The sequence below is a fragment of the Trematomus bernacchii genome, unplaced genomic scaffold (assembly GCF_902827165.1).
Source record: "Trematomus bernacchii unplaced genomic scaffold, fTreBer1.1, whole genome shotgun sequence".
Taxonomy (NCBI): Eukaryota; Metazoa; Chordata; class Actinopteri; order Perciformes; family Nototheniidae; genus Trematomus; species Trematomus bernacchii.
Genome location: NW_022987477.1, coordinates 10,060,062 through 10,076,810, shown reverse-complemented (window position 1 = coordinate 10,076,810; position 16,749 = coordinate 10,060,062). Strand labels below are relative to the sequence as shown.

At 38.0% G+C, this 16,749-nt stretch overlaps 1 protein-coding gene across 1 annotated transcript in view; it reads right to left on the bottom strand.

Annotated features, from left to right (window-relative positions):
* Nucleotides 1-16,749, bottom strand: part of dpp6a (dipeptidyl-peptidase 6a) — a 194,349-nt gene that overhangs the window by 122,577 nt on the left and 55,023 nt on the right. The window contains exons 2-3 of the mRNA XM_034147785.1: nt 16,340-16,454; nt 8,172-8,270 (exon numbers count right to left, since the gene is read on the bottom strand). Coding sequence (XP_034003676.1) covers nt 8,172-8,270; nt 16,340-16,454 — 214 coding nt within the window. The remainder of the gene's footprint in view (nt 1-8,171; nt 8,271-16,339; nt 16,455-16,749) is intronic.

The window sequence follows — 16,749 nt, the reverse complement described above, 5'->3', positions numbered from 1 at the left end:
GCAGGCCCGCCCTGGGCCGGCTACGTCTATAGAAGTCTCAGTGGGAGAATGCATGCGGGATAAGGTAGTACCCATAGAGTCCAGTAGAGGGCGGAGCCTGTGAGAGATATAACTGTGCCTAACCAATGAAACAAGCGATGGCTTCAGAACATGATCAGAGTAATGATGGAGAAAGCAGGGTGAACTTCATTTAACTAAGGATAATTTTCATTTATGACATCTTGGGTTTATTTAGATGCTTCTGCTGTCAATTACAATACTGATTAGGCTCACATTGTACTGATGACTGAGATCTAGAAACATGTTACAAGTCTGACCTGACAGTAATAGACAGAGAGCACACTGCATCTCCAGTCTGATTATTTATTGCACCGTCTGACTTCTATTTAGGATTTTTTGCTGCATACCCAGTTCTAAGCAAGGAACTTTGTAGTAGAGTACAATGCTATTATAGAGAAGATAAATAGATAAATAAGATAAATTATCTTTCTAAAATATAATCCAATTGCTGCACAGGTACAGATTACAGTCTTGGCAACCAGCATAAACAGAAGCTAAAAGAGCACCCTAAGTACAGTATAAATCCAAGTTAATACAATAACAGAGAAGCAATTTCATTGTAAAAATAGCCTCATATATGATCATTAACCTCTTAACCTGTTAAGCACCAAGCCTGTTTTTCATGTTTCAGGCTCGAAAATGACATGCCCAAAACAAATGACTACAACTTAACTTCTAAAAGGGTTATATGAATAATCTCTTTTATCAAAGCAAGGTTACATATGTGAGTTGGATGTAGAAGTGTCAGAATCAATATAGATGTTTTTTATTTTAAAGAAAATTCAGATTTTACATAGTAAAAAAATGTAAATTATAGTGTCCGTCCAAAAATTATTTTTTACTTATAGTGAAAACTACCCTTGGATGATGGGTTAGTAGACTAAAAGCTTTAGGAATCCAAAGTACAACATATAATAAGTACCCTGTATCAAGATTGATGCAAAACAAGTGACATTTGACCTTTTTAGAGAGGTTTAGCCAAAACCACTCCACCTCTGAGGTGATTTGGGTGAAAATGTTTTTTTTTCCATATCTCTGGCCCCCCTTGGTCGATTTGGATGGTTGACACCTCTTTCTGACCGTTAGAGCCAATAGAATCGAAGGGGGAGTCCCCCACACACACACGTTGTGAAGAGAAGAGGTGAGGGCTTCGCGCATGTAATTTAGCATCAGAGTGGTCTAGCTCTGACATTTGGAAACGAAAAAGCAGTTTTATTGCTTATGGATTATCAGAAATCATTTCAAAGAGGACACAGACACATTGGATTAACCTATGGATTAACTGCAGCATCGTTTTTTTATCGTTTTAATGCCATTGAAGACCAGTTTTGACCAAGGTAAGCCATGTTAGCGTTTCTAGCTACCTAGCTTCACATGTTCTGATGTACGCTTTCGTTTATAGCGTTGCAAATGTTTATCACTGAGTGTTGAGGTTTTTTACACAGATTCTGTGTCTCCAGGAGATGCTAATCGAGGGATTGGCTGTGCATCTAGGATAAGTAATAAGGGAGTTGTGAGTGAGTTTAGGTACAGTTATAGGTTACATTTTTTCGCTCGTGGGTAATTCAGAGGCTGAGCATTGTGTTTTTTTTTTGGGTTTTTTTAAAAGATCAGTTAGCTGAGTTTCTTCCCGTTACATGGATATAAAACATTCATAGTTTATTAAATATTAAGATTCCTTAGACGTTGTTTCCTGCAAATGACGCGTTTATCCGCCCGGTACCGGGGGGGCGGTGCGTAACAGGTTAAGGACGACGCTCCCCCCATTGGACCCCTCCCACCGTTTGTTTTTTCGAGACAATGTCTCAGGGCTTCTTAACCTTTATGAAACTATTCATGTGTAGCACCAGATTAACGGGAAGAATCTCAGCTAACTGAAGATATGAACCATTTTAACCAAAACAAAACCAAGCCTCTGAATTAGCACTAAGCGAAAAACGCACTTTAGCACACAACTCAAGATAAAGATACCCTTATTACTTATCGTAGCTGCACATACAATATATCCGATTAAAGCTGAGACTCCACAGATTATAATAGGTATAGTATCATCACTGAGCGATCCGAATTTGCGACAGGGGAAGCAACACAGACATCACAACACGTACCTTTACGGAGCTTTTACGGGAGATCGTCTCACCGTAGCTGTCAATCTGATCAAAAGACGTGTTCAATGGCATTCAAACGGAAAAAAAAATGCTACAACTATTGATCCATAGGTTAATAATGTATCTGTGCCTTTGAAAAAATTATTTATAATCCATAATTCCATTTTTATGTAAAAGTCGGAGCGAAAAAGTTAGCTGCTAATGGTAGCCACCAGAGTGTATGCAGCTTCCGGTTTTCTGGTCACTCTCACTCCTTATTTGTTAACGTGTTGGTGTGTATAGAACTTTCCTTCGATTCCATTGGCTCTAGCGGTTATAAAGAGATTTCATTCATCAAAATCGACCAAGGGGGGCCAGAGATAGGTCAAATCCACCCAAATGACCCCAGAAGTGTTGTTTTTGTTGCTAAATCTCTCTAAAAAGGTCAAATTTCACTTGTTTTGCATCAATCTTGATACAGGGTACTTATTATATGTTGTACTTTGGATTCCTAAAGCTTTTAGTCTACTAACCCAGTGGTTCTCAACTGGTGGGTCGCGACCCAAAAGTGGGTCGCGGACCCGTTTCAAGTGGGTCGCGGATGTGTGAGTGAAGAAAAAAAAGTTGAAAAAAAAATTGGAATTTTTTTTTTTTTTTTAAAAAAAATGCAAACTTTTATTTTGAAGGACCGATTTTCTAACGCTGTGCATGCAGTAGGCGTTGGACTGGAAGTACCGGAGACCATAAATGGTTTTGAAAACTTCTGTCACGTAGTGATCATCTTCTCAATAAAACATCTCTGCTGATGTTTTTTCGAGTCTTCTGGCCAATCAGAATCAAGATTGTTGCCGGAAGTCCCCACGGAGAATAACTGAGGTAGAACTATTCTTTATACATCCATGGGTACAACTTCAGATAAAAATGAACACATAATGAAATATGACCCCCGGTTTGATGATTGACAGGTCACAGAACAATGGGAGCTATCTACCCTTACCCACAATTTAAAGTAAGTCACACAGAATCTCCTCTTTACTCTTCTCTCAGCACGCTGTCAGAACTAAGTGAAAAACAAACAATGGCATAAAATATTATTAATATGTCGGGTAGTAATAGATTTATTTATTTTCTTCTCAGAGTGTACCAGAATGCGTAGTTTATGTTAGTATTTCTAAAAATCTCCTGGGGGAGAATCCCCCCAGACCCCCCTGCTGGGGTTGGGTTTTCAGCATGTGTGCCTTTTTATATAGTTCAGCTTTGATTCCATTATCTCATTAAACCTTTTTTAAAAGCATACTTTAGTTCTGTGACTGTACATGTGTATATGCACTGTACTTCACTTTTATTAATATTGTATTCTGAAAAGCGTATATATTACAGCACGATTTTTTGTTGAATAGATTTGAGTGCTTCAAAATGTTGGGTCACGATGTATTGACCAAGTAAAAAGTGGGTCCCGAGGCCTAACCAGTTGAGAACCACTGTACTAACCCATCATCCAAGGGTAGTTTTCACTATAAGTAAAACATTTTTTGGACGGACACTATAATTTACAGTTTTTTACTATGTTCAATCTGAATGTTCTTTAAAATATAAAACATCTATATTGATTCTGACACTTCTACATCCAACTCACAGATGTAACCTTGCTTTGAGAATAAAGATTATTAATTTAACCCTTTTAGAAGGGAAGATATGGTCATTTGTTCTGGGAATGTCATTTTCGAGCCTGAGACCTGAAAAACAGGCTCAGTGCTAAGGTTAAGGAAACTTGAGGTTATATTACTTCGGTCTCCAATGAATTGATTCATTGGTGGAGACACCAGGATATGGGAAACATAAATCCCTGACCAGAAAAAACATAACTGTTCAACCAATGGACCACCCTGAATGCATTCAGGTTGGTTCAAGCACCAGGTCTAGTAAAAATGACACGCTAACAAAGTTGAAATAATCAGCTGATCATTCTCTTTCCCTCTTTCTCCAAGTTTCTCTCCTCCAGCCGGTTTAATGAAACGGTTTAAGATCAAGGATGGTGCTGTCGAAAGCAAAACAAGGAAGAGATAAAAGAACAGACTGTCTTCTAATGACAACTTATGTTTCAAAGCAGCTGCTGCTGTAGGTAAGGATTATCACAAAGCCCTTTCCCTGCAGTATCGATGTTTTTTTATTTGTGTATTTTTAGGTAGAAAATAACCACAATTTATGATCATGATATAATGTAATTCAATCACTCTGTTGCAAATATAAATATGCTCCTATTCCATCTTGGAGCTTTTGCTGATAACACAACCAATATTAACTTCCAGATGTGTACAATACAACCACAGTTAAAGATGTTAACCGGGGCTCACTCCAACAAGATCGATTTGTTGACAATTTGTGGGTCACAGATTGGGATGGCAACAAATCAGCCTTGTGAGATGTATCTCACTGTCCCCCACAAAGGGGTCCTGTAGCTAAAACAAACACTGAAAGCATTCCTTTACCCAGCTCATCATCCAAGAGTTGCGAAATGACATCTTCCTGTCATTGATATTATAAATATGGGTTTTCAGCTCTCTAATTACAGCCAATAACAGAGGGGAAGGCTTTACCATTTCAGGATACAAGATTTAACAGCTGTGCCGCTTCTCAGAGTAATCTAAGATGCTGGGATTGGAGGAGACAGATAGAAAAAATCCACCTCATTAATCCTCCAGCTGTACAGATCCCTCACATCTTGGAGCTGTGATCATTTTCTTCATTGCCTCACAGAGACATGTTGTGTTGCATCAAGTTGCTGTTCTACCTAATAAGTATATCATTATTTCATGGCTTTATGTGGTGCTGTTACTGTTTATACTGTCATAGACCCGCTGAAGCATTTGAAATTGGCAGTGATAAATTGTAACAGTAGCAGCATCTGCACTGTCATTGGTCACAGAAAAAATTAGGGTTGAAGATGCAGGTATTGAAGAATATGGAATAAATCATTTGGATTAATGGCAAGGACACACAGACCAATACCCAATTTACATTTCATCATGGATTGAGCGTTTCAATTAATTCAATCTGTCTGTATAGAAAATAGACCTGCTTTATACAAAAAAAGACATGAAAATCTCACTTTTTACAATGAGATCTTTAAGGTGTTAATTGGCTGTGTAATTTCATTCTGACATTCTAACATGTTTTGCTCTGTCTGTGCTACAAAAATCTCCTCTTTTGCATCTAAAATTAGGGCTGTGCAATTAATCGTGTTTTAATCTCGATTACGATTTTGGCTTGCAACGATTACGAAAACAGTGTAATCGAAATAAAATTATTATTTTGCTGCATTCCCTTTCGCAATGATGCTCTCAATTTGTCTTGTCTTATACATCCTGCCTGCGCGTGCACCTTCACCCCTCGCTAAAAGCACTCTCGGCCAGGTTGTGTTGTGACTTGCAGTCTGTTTAATAAATCCATATAAACACGTTACAAGAGAAGCTTTAGTTGCAGTGTCTTTATCCTCCGGTCCTCCATGCTCCATTCTCTAGCGTACAGTCAACTTTTACTAACTCGTCAAGCCGGAGTCTCTTAGCTCGCTACTTCCGGTTTTGGGATAAGGGGTTACCAAAATAAGAGTACTGCGTGTAGCAGTATAATTAAACATTACAGGTTGTGAGTGACATTAGTTATCATATTTATATATGTTTAGTAGGTTGTGGAAGTGTGCACCAAAATATTTGTTGATCTTTATTGGTATTTATTATTTTGATATTATTTATTTAAATGTAGATATAAATGTTAAAGGTCCCATGTCATGGCCATTTCTACTGATCATAATTCCATTGTTGAGGTATACTAAAATAGATGTATATTGTGCAATTTTTCAAACTCACATTGGTTTCTCATACAGCATCTCTGTATAGTATGTGTATTCACTCTCTGTCCTAAACGGCTTGTTGGAGCTCCTGTCCCCACCTCCCTGTGAGCCCAGTAGCCGTCTGCGAGACAGCGAGACACAGCAAAACCCAGCCCGAAACCAGCCCGAGCACACACATAGACTCACAGCCTCCCGCTGTCTCAGGCTAAGAAATCAGCGGAGCTGCAGCTGAGAAAAGATTGAGTGTGTGTGTGTGTGTGATGTAACGTAATGGCTCCGCGGACGTAACGTAACGTCACTATACCCAAATACGTCACTATACCCAAGAAGAAAAAAATGGAAAAAGAGAAATCTCCAACGAGGCGTTCTGGGACAGCATAGACAGGTATTTTCTGTGTTAGAGTTTTACTCGCTACAGGGTGTACTTTGAGGGATTGTGACTCTGCAGACCGTTTCTATGCATAACAAGCTACATAACACACAAGGGGACGGGTAATAACCAGAAAAGCATGACATGGGACCTTTAAATAAATAAATATATATATTTTTTTGTTATTGGTTTTTCAGTTGAATTATACTTAAAGTTCAGGGTAATCAACTGTTAAAAACATACTGTTCAAATTATTATTATTTTTTTTTTAAAGTTCAATAAATGGATGTTTTCAAAGTCAATGAATAATCGTGATATCAATATTGACCAAAAATAATCGTGATTATGATTTTTGCCATAATCGAGCAGCCCTATCTAAAATACAACCAAACTGATGTAATTTATTTGTCAGGGAATTATCCAAGTGAGACAATTTAGGGTGTGTTCTCTCTTTGACTGTAAATTATTGCCCTTCTTGGATTTCATTGGTCAATAACTTTCATGGACTTTAGGTATCTCACAAGACAATTTGACATATCCTAGGATTTTAAAGTTGCCTATTAAATTAGATTCAAGATGAATTGGCACATTTAAACAACTAGAAAGCTGAGACTCATGATATTCTTCTTCCTATGAAGCTGTTGAAACAATTGACAAACAAGTAGTAGATTGATATCCCATGGAATTGAAGTCAAAATATCCCAAGAAAATAATATCCTCTTCTGTTCTTGCGATGTGTGAATAAGAAAGAACCTTTGATTCATATGTTCAAATCCAATGAAAATAAGAAGTGTGCAATCCTTTATTAAAGTGGACCTATCATGCTATATTTAAATGATATATTGTAGGGCCATACCTATATAAGGTATATTTATACGTTTCTGTTTTCAAAATACCAAACAGATCATGCATTTTAGCCATGCCTCATTTCGCTCTATGTGCTGTTTGCTGTCTACGGGGCTGATTCTGTGAGACCACGCCCCCCTGCAGGAGAGGGTAGCCGTGCTCTGATCAAGTCAAGAGGGGGAGAAAAAAAGATCTCCGTCCTCTGTGTTTTATTATATTGTTATAGGCCTATAGAGTCGTTATTCATTTGTTTTAAAGCTCAATAAATAACAAAGAAGACCTTTGACCGGCACTTTTCTAATTTTGTCCGGAAGATTGAAACTTTAACGGACATCTTGACCGGCGAAAGAAACTGAAACTGAAACTCTGCCGCACGGTCCTCTCGTTCCTTGGAAGAGGCGGAGAGGTGGGTGTTTGTCATCTATCTGCTGGTGGACTACCGGAGAGAATTACAGTGCTTGCCTCAACGGGGAGGGATTGCATTGAATTAAAGCAGCGGGAGCAAAGGCTTGCCTCGGGGAGGGAGAAAAAAAGCCACAGCGGAGAATAAACAGAAGGGTAACCATGGTAACCATGGGCGGGAAGTCTTCTTCGCTGCTTTTGTGGCAGACTACAGCGCCACTTACAGGCCTGGCATATGTACTACAGCGTCTCTAGCGCTTTCGAGCGCCAATGGCCGGCCGTGGCCCAACCCCACATTCCCCTGATAGGTGGAGAGTTGGCCCAATAGCCGTAGAGCCACTTATGTGACGTCATAGAAGTGTTCAAATCTGGATCAGTTTTTATCAGATCCGTTGCAGCCCCTTTTTTAGAGATTTGGGTATGGAGGAAAATAGAGAGGGTTGTGTTTTCTGACACTTGGTGAGTTCCCTGGAACACCGGGGACACATATTCATGTATAAAAGACGTACAAAAGTGCATTTTGCATGATAGGTCCCCTTTAAATAAGCATACTTACTGCTTATCCATTTGGCATTAGGGTCATGAACCTTGAATTCTTTTCTAAAGAGGTCTGCAACAGTCATCTTGCCCTTGAGAGCCAGTTGGTCATCCTCACCTGTAAAGGAATGAACACAATTAATATCAAGATACTGAGCAGCTCCTTATAAAATAAATGCTTTTTTGTAAGTAAAAAACATATAAATTACAGGAAATATTTTTGTTATACTTTCCAATACATCCTGGAGTGAGTAGAACATTTAAAATGCTTTAAAAGCTTTATAAATCTTCACAATGCAAAGATTTGAAACACAGTGACTTGACAATAATGTCTCTTTATATAAGGTTAGAAAAAAAACTAAACAGACATATATGATGTTCGAATTGCCATTTTGAGCCCTCATTAATGGTCTAGTTAGTTAAGTGATAGTAAGAGTCATAAGAGAAAGTATTCTCATCATATCCTCCACTAAAATCCTCTCAACCATTGACAGCTATAGAGTTCTGGGGCCTCATTTATGACGTACGATCAACACATGGCGTACGTCATGTTTATAAATGAGGTACATTTTCTAAGCAATGTTTCCAATTTATAAAAAGCTAACATGATGGGTCAATGTGCGGTGGTCTACGGACAATTTGACCCATGCGTACTCAAAATAACGGGTTAGGAACTGCACCACCACTGGCAGTAGGATGAAAGGAGTAACATGTAAAATAATACCATAAATCAAAATATTACCTCTCATCAAACTGCAGAAATGTATCAATCTTACAATGAATAAAAAAATGCTTGTTTGATACTCCAGAATGCAAAAAAAACATAATTTGAGAAATAAATAAATATTATGTTATGCAAACAACCCCTCAAACATGTTCTCTGATTATTACTACAATTATTGCATGTTATAAAATGTATTCTACAATCCACTTTGACCTATGATAAATCAAGTAACTGTTGGGGAATAATTTGCCCTGCATGTCCTCCTTCGCCCTCTGACGCAGCTGACCAACCTTGAGCAGCCGTTATCTCCCATAAGGAGGGGCTGCCCTAGCATATTGTTGATGTTGCCAGTTTATGACCGGGCAACTCTCTGTCAGAGATAGTTATTGTTGTGGGACACCTGGAACACATCCTTCTCGGAGTGTAGATGACCCCGAGCCATAAGCGACAACAACTGTGACAACAGAATGTTGATTATTACACTCTGAACTAGTTAAAACCTCGAGCTACAGGAGGGTTCTTGAGGATTGATTGTGGCATCTCAACCGTGTGGTCAAACCGTGGCCCGTGACATGTCTTGTGAATTCTCCGGCCGAAGCTCCAAATAAACCGCCAGTGTTTGCCATCAAAGCTCCAGTTCTCCTCGTGTCTCTCTGAGTCCTGACTCCAATTGCTTCAGAAGTTTCCCCCACAGTAACAACGACTAATCGAACTGGGGCTCAACAATTGACTGTATATGGACTCAACGTGAATAACACATGATGGTTATGGACAGAGATATAAATATCATGATCATGGAAAAACATTATATGATCCCAATCAGTTTTGAAACCTCTAAAGCTGAAATTAAGAGTACCTGATCATTTAAAGAAATACGTCTGGCACAAGCCAGTTGTTGTTGAACATTTTGCTATCATCTGATTTTTCCAGAGGTTACTTACATTTGTGAAAGCTTTCTATTTGGCACATTTTGATCCCTTATCATAGGATGTACAGTATATCCAGGAGTTGTGAGTTGTTTAATATGAGACAGCTACACTTCTCTTCAACATTAAGTAAATTAAAAGGGTTTGCATAAGACCTTAAAGATCTCCTATCATGCTATTTTTAGGCATATATTATGGGTATCAGATATATAAAAATATCTAAAAAACATATCTATGATGTGTTTTGCTCAAAATACCAAACAGATCAGGCATTTTAGACATCCCTCATATCCCTCTTTTTCAGCCCTGTTAGAGAAGTGCTGATTCTCTGCTGGCCCCGCCCCCTTTTGAGCACGCAGGCACACTGTGAGTTCTGTGACGAGCAGGCTGTCTGCTCTGCTCAGATACAGCTAAATGCTGCCTTGATTAAATGCCATATCATGTTCCAAACCACTTCAAGGATTATTTCTGAAACAGTATGGAGCTCAAATGCTTCTTTTCTTGCGGGTTTACAAGGTGAGTTCCTTTTTTTATTTCCTGCTTTTTTACACATACTCTCTCCAGTACAGGTTAGCTCTGAGTGTTAGCGATGCTTGCTAATGTAAACAAAGACCATTCAATCGGGTACCGGTTGTCAGTACTTAGTACCGTTTCGATACTCATCCCTAGTGAACAGTGTGTGGTATATTGTGCCGAACAGATGGAAAGTCACCGACTGATCCTCAGTTCCTTCCAGATTTCATCATGAGTGTCAAAAACACCTTTGAAGGCATCTGCTCTGTGCATCACTTGAGTTTTGAGTGTTAGCGGAGTCACAAAAGTGTGTAGACAGCAGGAAAACATGACAGTACACATAAGTTGCGGGTTATCATCAGATGGCGAGGCTTGAAGGGGATAGTTAGTGATGTAATAATCAGTGACGATTAGCCAGATTTATGGATTAAACCAAGATAATAAGTAAATGTAGTTATATATGTGAAAGTTTAAAAGTTTGTGAGGAAGCACAAATTCCCTCACTAACATTTGTATAAGCCCTTTGTTTGTAAAGAAAGGTAGGCATTTTTCTTCAATTTATAAAGGCAAATACATTTAATACGCATTTCAATTAATTTTGCTTCTTAAAATTATGTTAAAAAGACACACAATCATGATATTAATCACCATTTCCTGTGTTCAGTCCTGGGGGCCATCTTTTGTCAGTGCTCAAAAGAGGAGCATGCCTCCCAAGTACTCCTTATATGTGTTGGATGAGTAGGTGGAGTTTTGGGTGTCATTGGCCGGATAATGTTTGATGTGATGTTACATTACATGTCACTTGTTAGACGCTTTTATCCAAAGCGACTTACATATATTCAGTACTGTGGGCAATCCCCACAGGAGCAATTTGGGGTGAAGTGTCTTGCCCAGGGACACAACGACATGCTGACTGCAGTGGGACTCAAACTTGCTCTCCCCTGATCCGAAGATCAGCGCACTATTCCACTGGCCAATTAACTTAAAAACTGTCAGTTTTGTGCATATATTGTTTGTCTTTGAAGGCACCACATTTGTTTTAATGAATTGACTTAGGCCTTAAGGATTTAGTTATATTTAGAAAACAATGTTTATTACTCTGTTTTCCAGTTATGTCTTGTTCCAGGGTCATGACCTGATTACTTTTTATTTTTACATCGAAATCTCTTAAAGGCAAATACATTTTCTGTGGTATGTCTCTATCTGACACTCACACACTCACAGCCAACTGTCTGCCCCAGTCGGGTCAGCTCACATTAGGAGTTTATATGCTAATGTCATATGGCCTCTTCTCGACCCAATAGAGTTTTATCCAACACATTAAGTATGCAGGGTTGACTACAAAATAAAAGCTAATCCTAATCACATTGAGGTTCTGTAAGTATGTCATTCTTAAAATAGATATTCGCCAACCGAAAAAAATACCTAACAAGTTACCTTTGAACTGGAGGCTAATACAGAGCAAAAATAAGAGTAATTATTGAATACATTTTCACAAATTAGACAGTTAGAAGTCTCCAATTGTTTGCTAACATGTTTGCCATGCTAACTCTATAATGTCACAATATGTCAGCTATGTAACAGTGTGTTTCCACTGTCCCCTAATGCCCAACAACCCTGTTATTGCAAGTTTAACCAATGTGAAACAATCTACTGGTTGAGTACTCTGTTAGAAACTGGTATTCTGTCACATGTTAACACCTTCTTTAAGTTTGTGATCACTTTGGTGTTTCCTCAACTTGAGTCATGTTGCAGTAAATAAATCAAATAAAAAAAATGTCAATCTGTTTTTAGTTTCTGTGTATGGTAATCACTTATTATTCCTGAAATCTTGGCTATGGCTCTGTAAATAGGTACAAACATAATGTCACAGACACAGCAGGATACGGATGATCAGAAACATGCTTATTTTATAGATGTATACTACAAAGGGATATCAATAACTTAATAGGACATTCTATGTCAACTCTTAAATATGATCAAAACATTGCTATAATAAATACGCTTTTTCTGTTGAGTATGTGATACAATATATTGAGAAATGCTTCTGAAGCTTACACTTCAAAATATCTTACAAGACGTTTGTACTTTCCGCCTTGTAAGATCAAATGCAAACTTATTTAACAACTCTCAAATCATGTTTTACAAATAAGAAATTAAGTTATCTTTTATTTGTTTTAATAAATAAATGAAGTTATTTTTTTTTATTTATTTTTTTTTATCTGTTCGAAATAAAGATTGAAATGAAACAAAAATGAATGAAAGTGATGGAACTTCTTGCAGTGATATATTAGAATTAAAGGGAATGTCCATTCTTCTGAAAAGGGACTGGAAGAGTCAAAAGAATAAATGGAGATTTATTGTTAATTGAAAAAGTTCAGTTTAGTTAAGAATAGGCCTGGTTTCAAATATTAATAGCTATTTACAGACTGTAAATGTTTGGGCTTAAACAAATACTACATGTTCACAATTGGGTAGACAAAATAAATAAAAAAACTAAAATGAAGTTCAGTATAAATGGAACAGTAGCGTATGAACATGACACCCTTGCTGTTTACAGCCTGCCTGTTATACTTGTTGGGAAATAGCCTAAGATAAAATAAAAAAACAGAGGTAGTTATAGCTTACTGCCCTAAGGAACACTCATATTAATACAAGTTGTTGGGGACTAACCAATATCTCTTACTGTCCCCATTAAAAACAGTCTACAACTTGGCAAGCTTCATGCATTCTCTGACTGCTTGCATTCAGCTACACTAAATGTATCTAACGTGTTACTAGAGATGGAAGAAGTACTCAGATCTTGTACTTTAGTAAAAGTTGAAGTACCAGAGTGTAGTAATACTCAAGTTACATTAAAAGTGCTGCAATGAAAATGTTACTCTAGTAAAAGTACAAAAGTATTAGCATCAAAACATATTTAAAGTACTCATTATGCAGATTTGCATGTTTTGATTCAAATTATTTATACATCCATGTATTTATCAAAGCTGGTAAAGGTGCCGCTGTTTTAATTCCTTTGTACAGTGCAGGGTAGCTTGTGAATTTCACTCCAGGTGCAACTAAAGTCTTATTTAAGTGTTGATTATATTTCACATTATTAATTTAACTAAGTCAAATTCAAAGATATTAAATAAAAGGTAGTGGAGTAAAAGTACAAGATTTACCTCTGAATTGTAGTGGGGTAAAGTACTAGTACCTCAAAATGCTACTGAAGTAAAGTACTTATATAAATGTAATCTTAGTTACACAACTGCGTGTTATCATCCCAACAGTTCCAGCTAGTTGACAGTCTTTTAGTCAGTCTGACATCCCTCAGTCTGAGAAATACCCAGATTTTTGTATCGATGTAGAGAAGAGGGAACCTCTCAGCAAGATGACCTATCATCAGCATTTAAAAGTTGTCATAGATGGAAAAGGAGGTGTGTGTGTGTGTGCGTGCGTGCGTGCATGCGTGCGTGCGTGTGCGTGTGCGTGTGCGTGTACATGAGAACAAAGTTGTTTTCAGGAGCAGTTAAAAACTGACTAGTCTATCTGACAGGGGAACATCCATTAACAAACCATCCTAACTGAGTGACATCATGCCATCTCATAACTCCTCACATGAGCTGCACTGCTACAGTTTGTGGTTTGAGTCACCTTTATTCCCAATAAGCTTCTTATTCATGTGTTCTTACAGCAAATTAAGTTGTTGTGATTGACTGCTGGATTACCCATATATCATACTTTATTTTAAGCAATGAATAGCATGTACTTGTTCAAAAGAGGTTTTTAAATCAAGCTTATTTCACATGCCTTTAAGCCTTCTTTTAAGATCTAAAATATTCTTCATTCAGGATTTGTTTGGGATGTCTCTTGGAATACACAACTGCCTTGGTAAGATATGTTTTACATTTTAAATTATTCTTATGCTTACATATAAGTTGCCTTTCAGTCTGTGATTGATTTTGAGCAGCTTTAATCTCTGTGCTGAAAAAAAAAATCTGCAGAAAACACATACTTGTCCTGAAAATTAAGGCCTTTTCCCCTTTTTGAACAAATTCATATATGAAATTCATGTAATTAATTCAGAAGTGGAGATAACAATTTCTGATAAGAGAGGAGCCATAATAATATGCATTACAGAACAGAATAACTGTTCTTTTAAAAAAAGCATTATAAATAGAACTTTTATTCAGTTTGTAAGAGCACTCTGAAAAATCCAATATCTAGTAGGACTTGAATTATTAAATCTGCCCCATTCACAGCCGAGATGTGGATCATGCAAAGCCGTGGCTCAAAAAAGATTTTCTAAATGCACTTCATTATCATCTAATTCCGAAACCATGGGCATTAATATGCTACGGCTCCCACTCTTCTGAGTGGGTTCTCCTCCAGGCTGCAGGGATTTGCTACTATTCAGCCACAAGAACATCATCCTCATCAAAATGTTTGCAAACCCAGCACTATTCAAAGGTGTGGAATGGGGTTGAGGTCAGGGCTCTAACTGACTTTGTGCATGGGGTATAGGCTTGCTTAAACAGAAAAGGGCTTTTCCATACTGTTGCAACAAAGTGAAGAGGTAAGTGTAGAGGTAAGTGGGCACTAATGGCTGAGTCCTTAACGTAGCAGCCCAGGTTTAAACGGTTTTCCCCTTTCCTGTCCATCCTCAGCTATCCTATCTAATAAAGGCAAACATAGCTTAAAAGCACATTGTATGGCTAGCGGTTCTCCAACTTAGTAATTATAGAATTACATAATTGACTCAACAGAATACAGGGATTCAATTAACATGTCTGCCACATACACGATAACTTAAAAAAGAAGAAAATACATTTTCTTTGCTCAAACAAACCACTTTCCTTGTGGAATGATTTATGGAGCTGAAATATCCTGAAGCTCATCTCAGGATAACTATTAAATATACACTATATTTTAAAACTGCATCTAATGTGGCCAGAGTTCTATTTTATATCTCCAATGCCTGCAAAATACCAAATATCCTAAACAGAAGCTCAGCTGGAGACCCTGAATTGTGTCAAGACTTGAGGCGAAATAATTGTTCTGCTTGAGCATCTAGAGGGGACGCATGGAGAGGACAGTTTTGGGGCGAGGCCCAGGCTGGAGACACAACCTGTCCCTTGTCCACTTTCTGCCTGACTTCCCGTTGTGTTCGGAAATGGAACATTAAACAGCTATAGATCATTGGAGTCTGAACTCTCCAGGACAGGAAGAGGTCAAAGCCAGAAGGTGACGAGGCATTTCATGTCTTGCTGTTTTGACACCTGCCACTGTGCTAATGTCTTCTCCGACAATATTGTTGCTTCAACACAACATTGAATTTATTTTATAATAGCACACCCAGCCTTGCCACCACGCCCCATCCTTTAATTAACGGCAATTGTCAGCTACAGAAAATCTTAAACAAGGGCACAGTGATTACTGTCTTTGAAACAGAATTATAGTGCACACACATTGGCAGTTGTATTGACTGATTTGGCTCTGGCAGCGCATAAAACAATATCAAGGAGCTTTATGAGCCTGAATAAACAGATGGTCTATTGATTAAACTTTCATGTAAATGTGCAAACAGAAAACTTGAAGGTCACTCTGAAATGAAACTCAGATGCCTTGAAATAACCAAGGGAATTACCAGAAATTATAGAAGTCTAAAATGTGTGTGTGTTGTGCCCAAGGAAAATATAAACTAAGTTAAAAAGACATATGGGACCTCTGTTTATGAAAAAGCAATTTTGGGCAAGCTTATTTCAATGAGGTTTACTGACCTTCGCTAAATGTCTGTTTCAGCCAGAAAGAGTGCCAATGTGGAAGATAACTGTTACATTAGAGTGATTGACACAGCAAGTATTAAATGATGGCGAAGACCACTCACAAGGACAGAGATACTGACATACACACGCATTTGGTGGTGAGATTGATTGCAAAACCTGATGGGCATGTCTATGCATAATAATAGCTGTGTAAACATAGGGATGTATGGTGTTTAGTGTCGTGACCCCCCCCTTTTTGTCCAGCGCCGTGTACCTGGTGTCAACAGAATGACTGAGGTGACGATCAGTGAGCAGATGATCAGAATAACAAGAAGGGCGATCGCTATTCCTTTCCAGTTCCTCTGCGGAGGGTTACTGCCCACCAGCTCCTGCAGGCAGAGACACAGAGAGGAAAAGAAAATACATTATTATTATGGGAGCGAATGAGAGTACGACTTATGAAGAGAGATTTGGGTCAAAATTAAAGAACATTTTAACAAAAGGAGAACAAAAATGGGACATGAGAAAGAAGAGAGTTAAATATCTTACGGTACTACAGAAAAGGAAAATAATCGGAAGTAGTATAAATGGCAAAATAATGAAAGTGAACAATGGGGGTGTCAGTCAAGGACGAACGTGATCCAGTCACATAATCAATGTTCTCAAGGAGAGATGCCAGCTCCA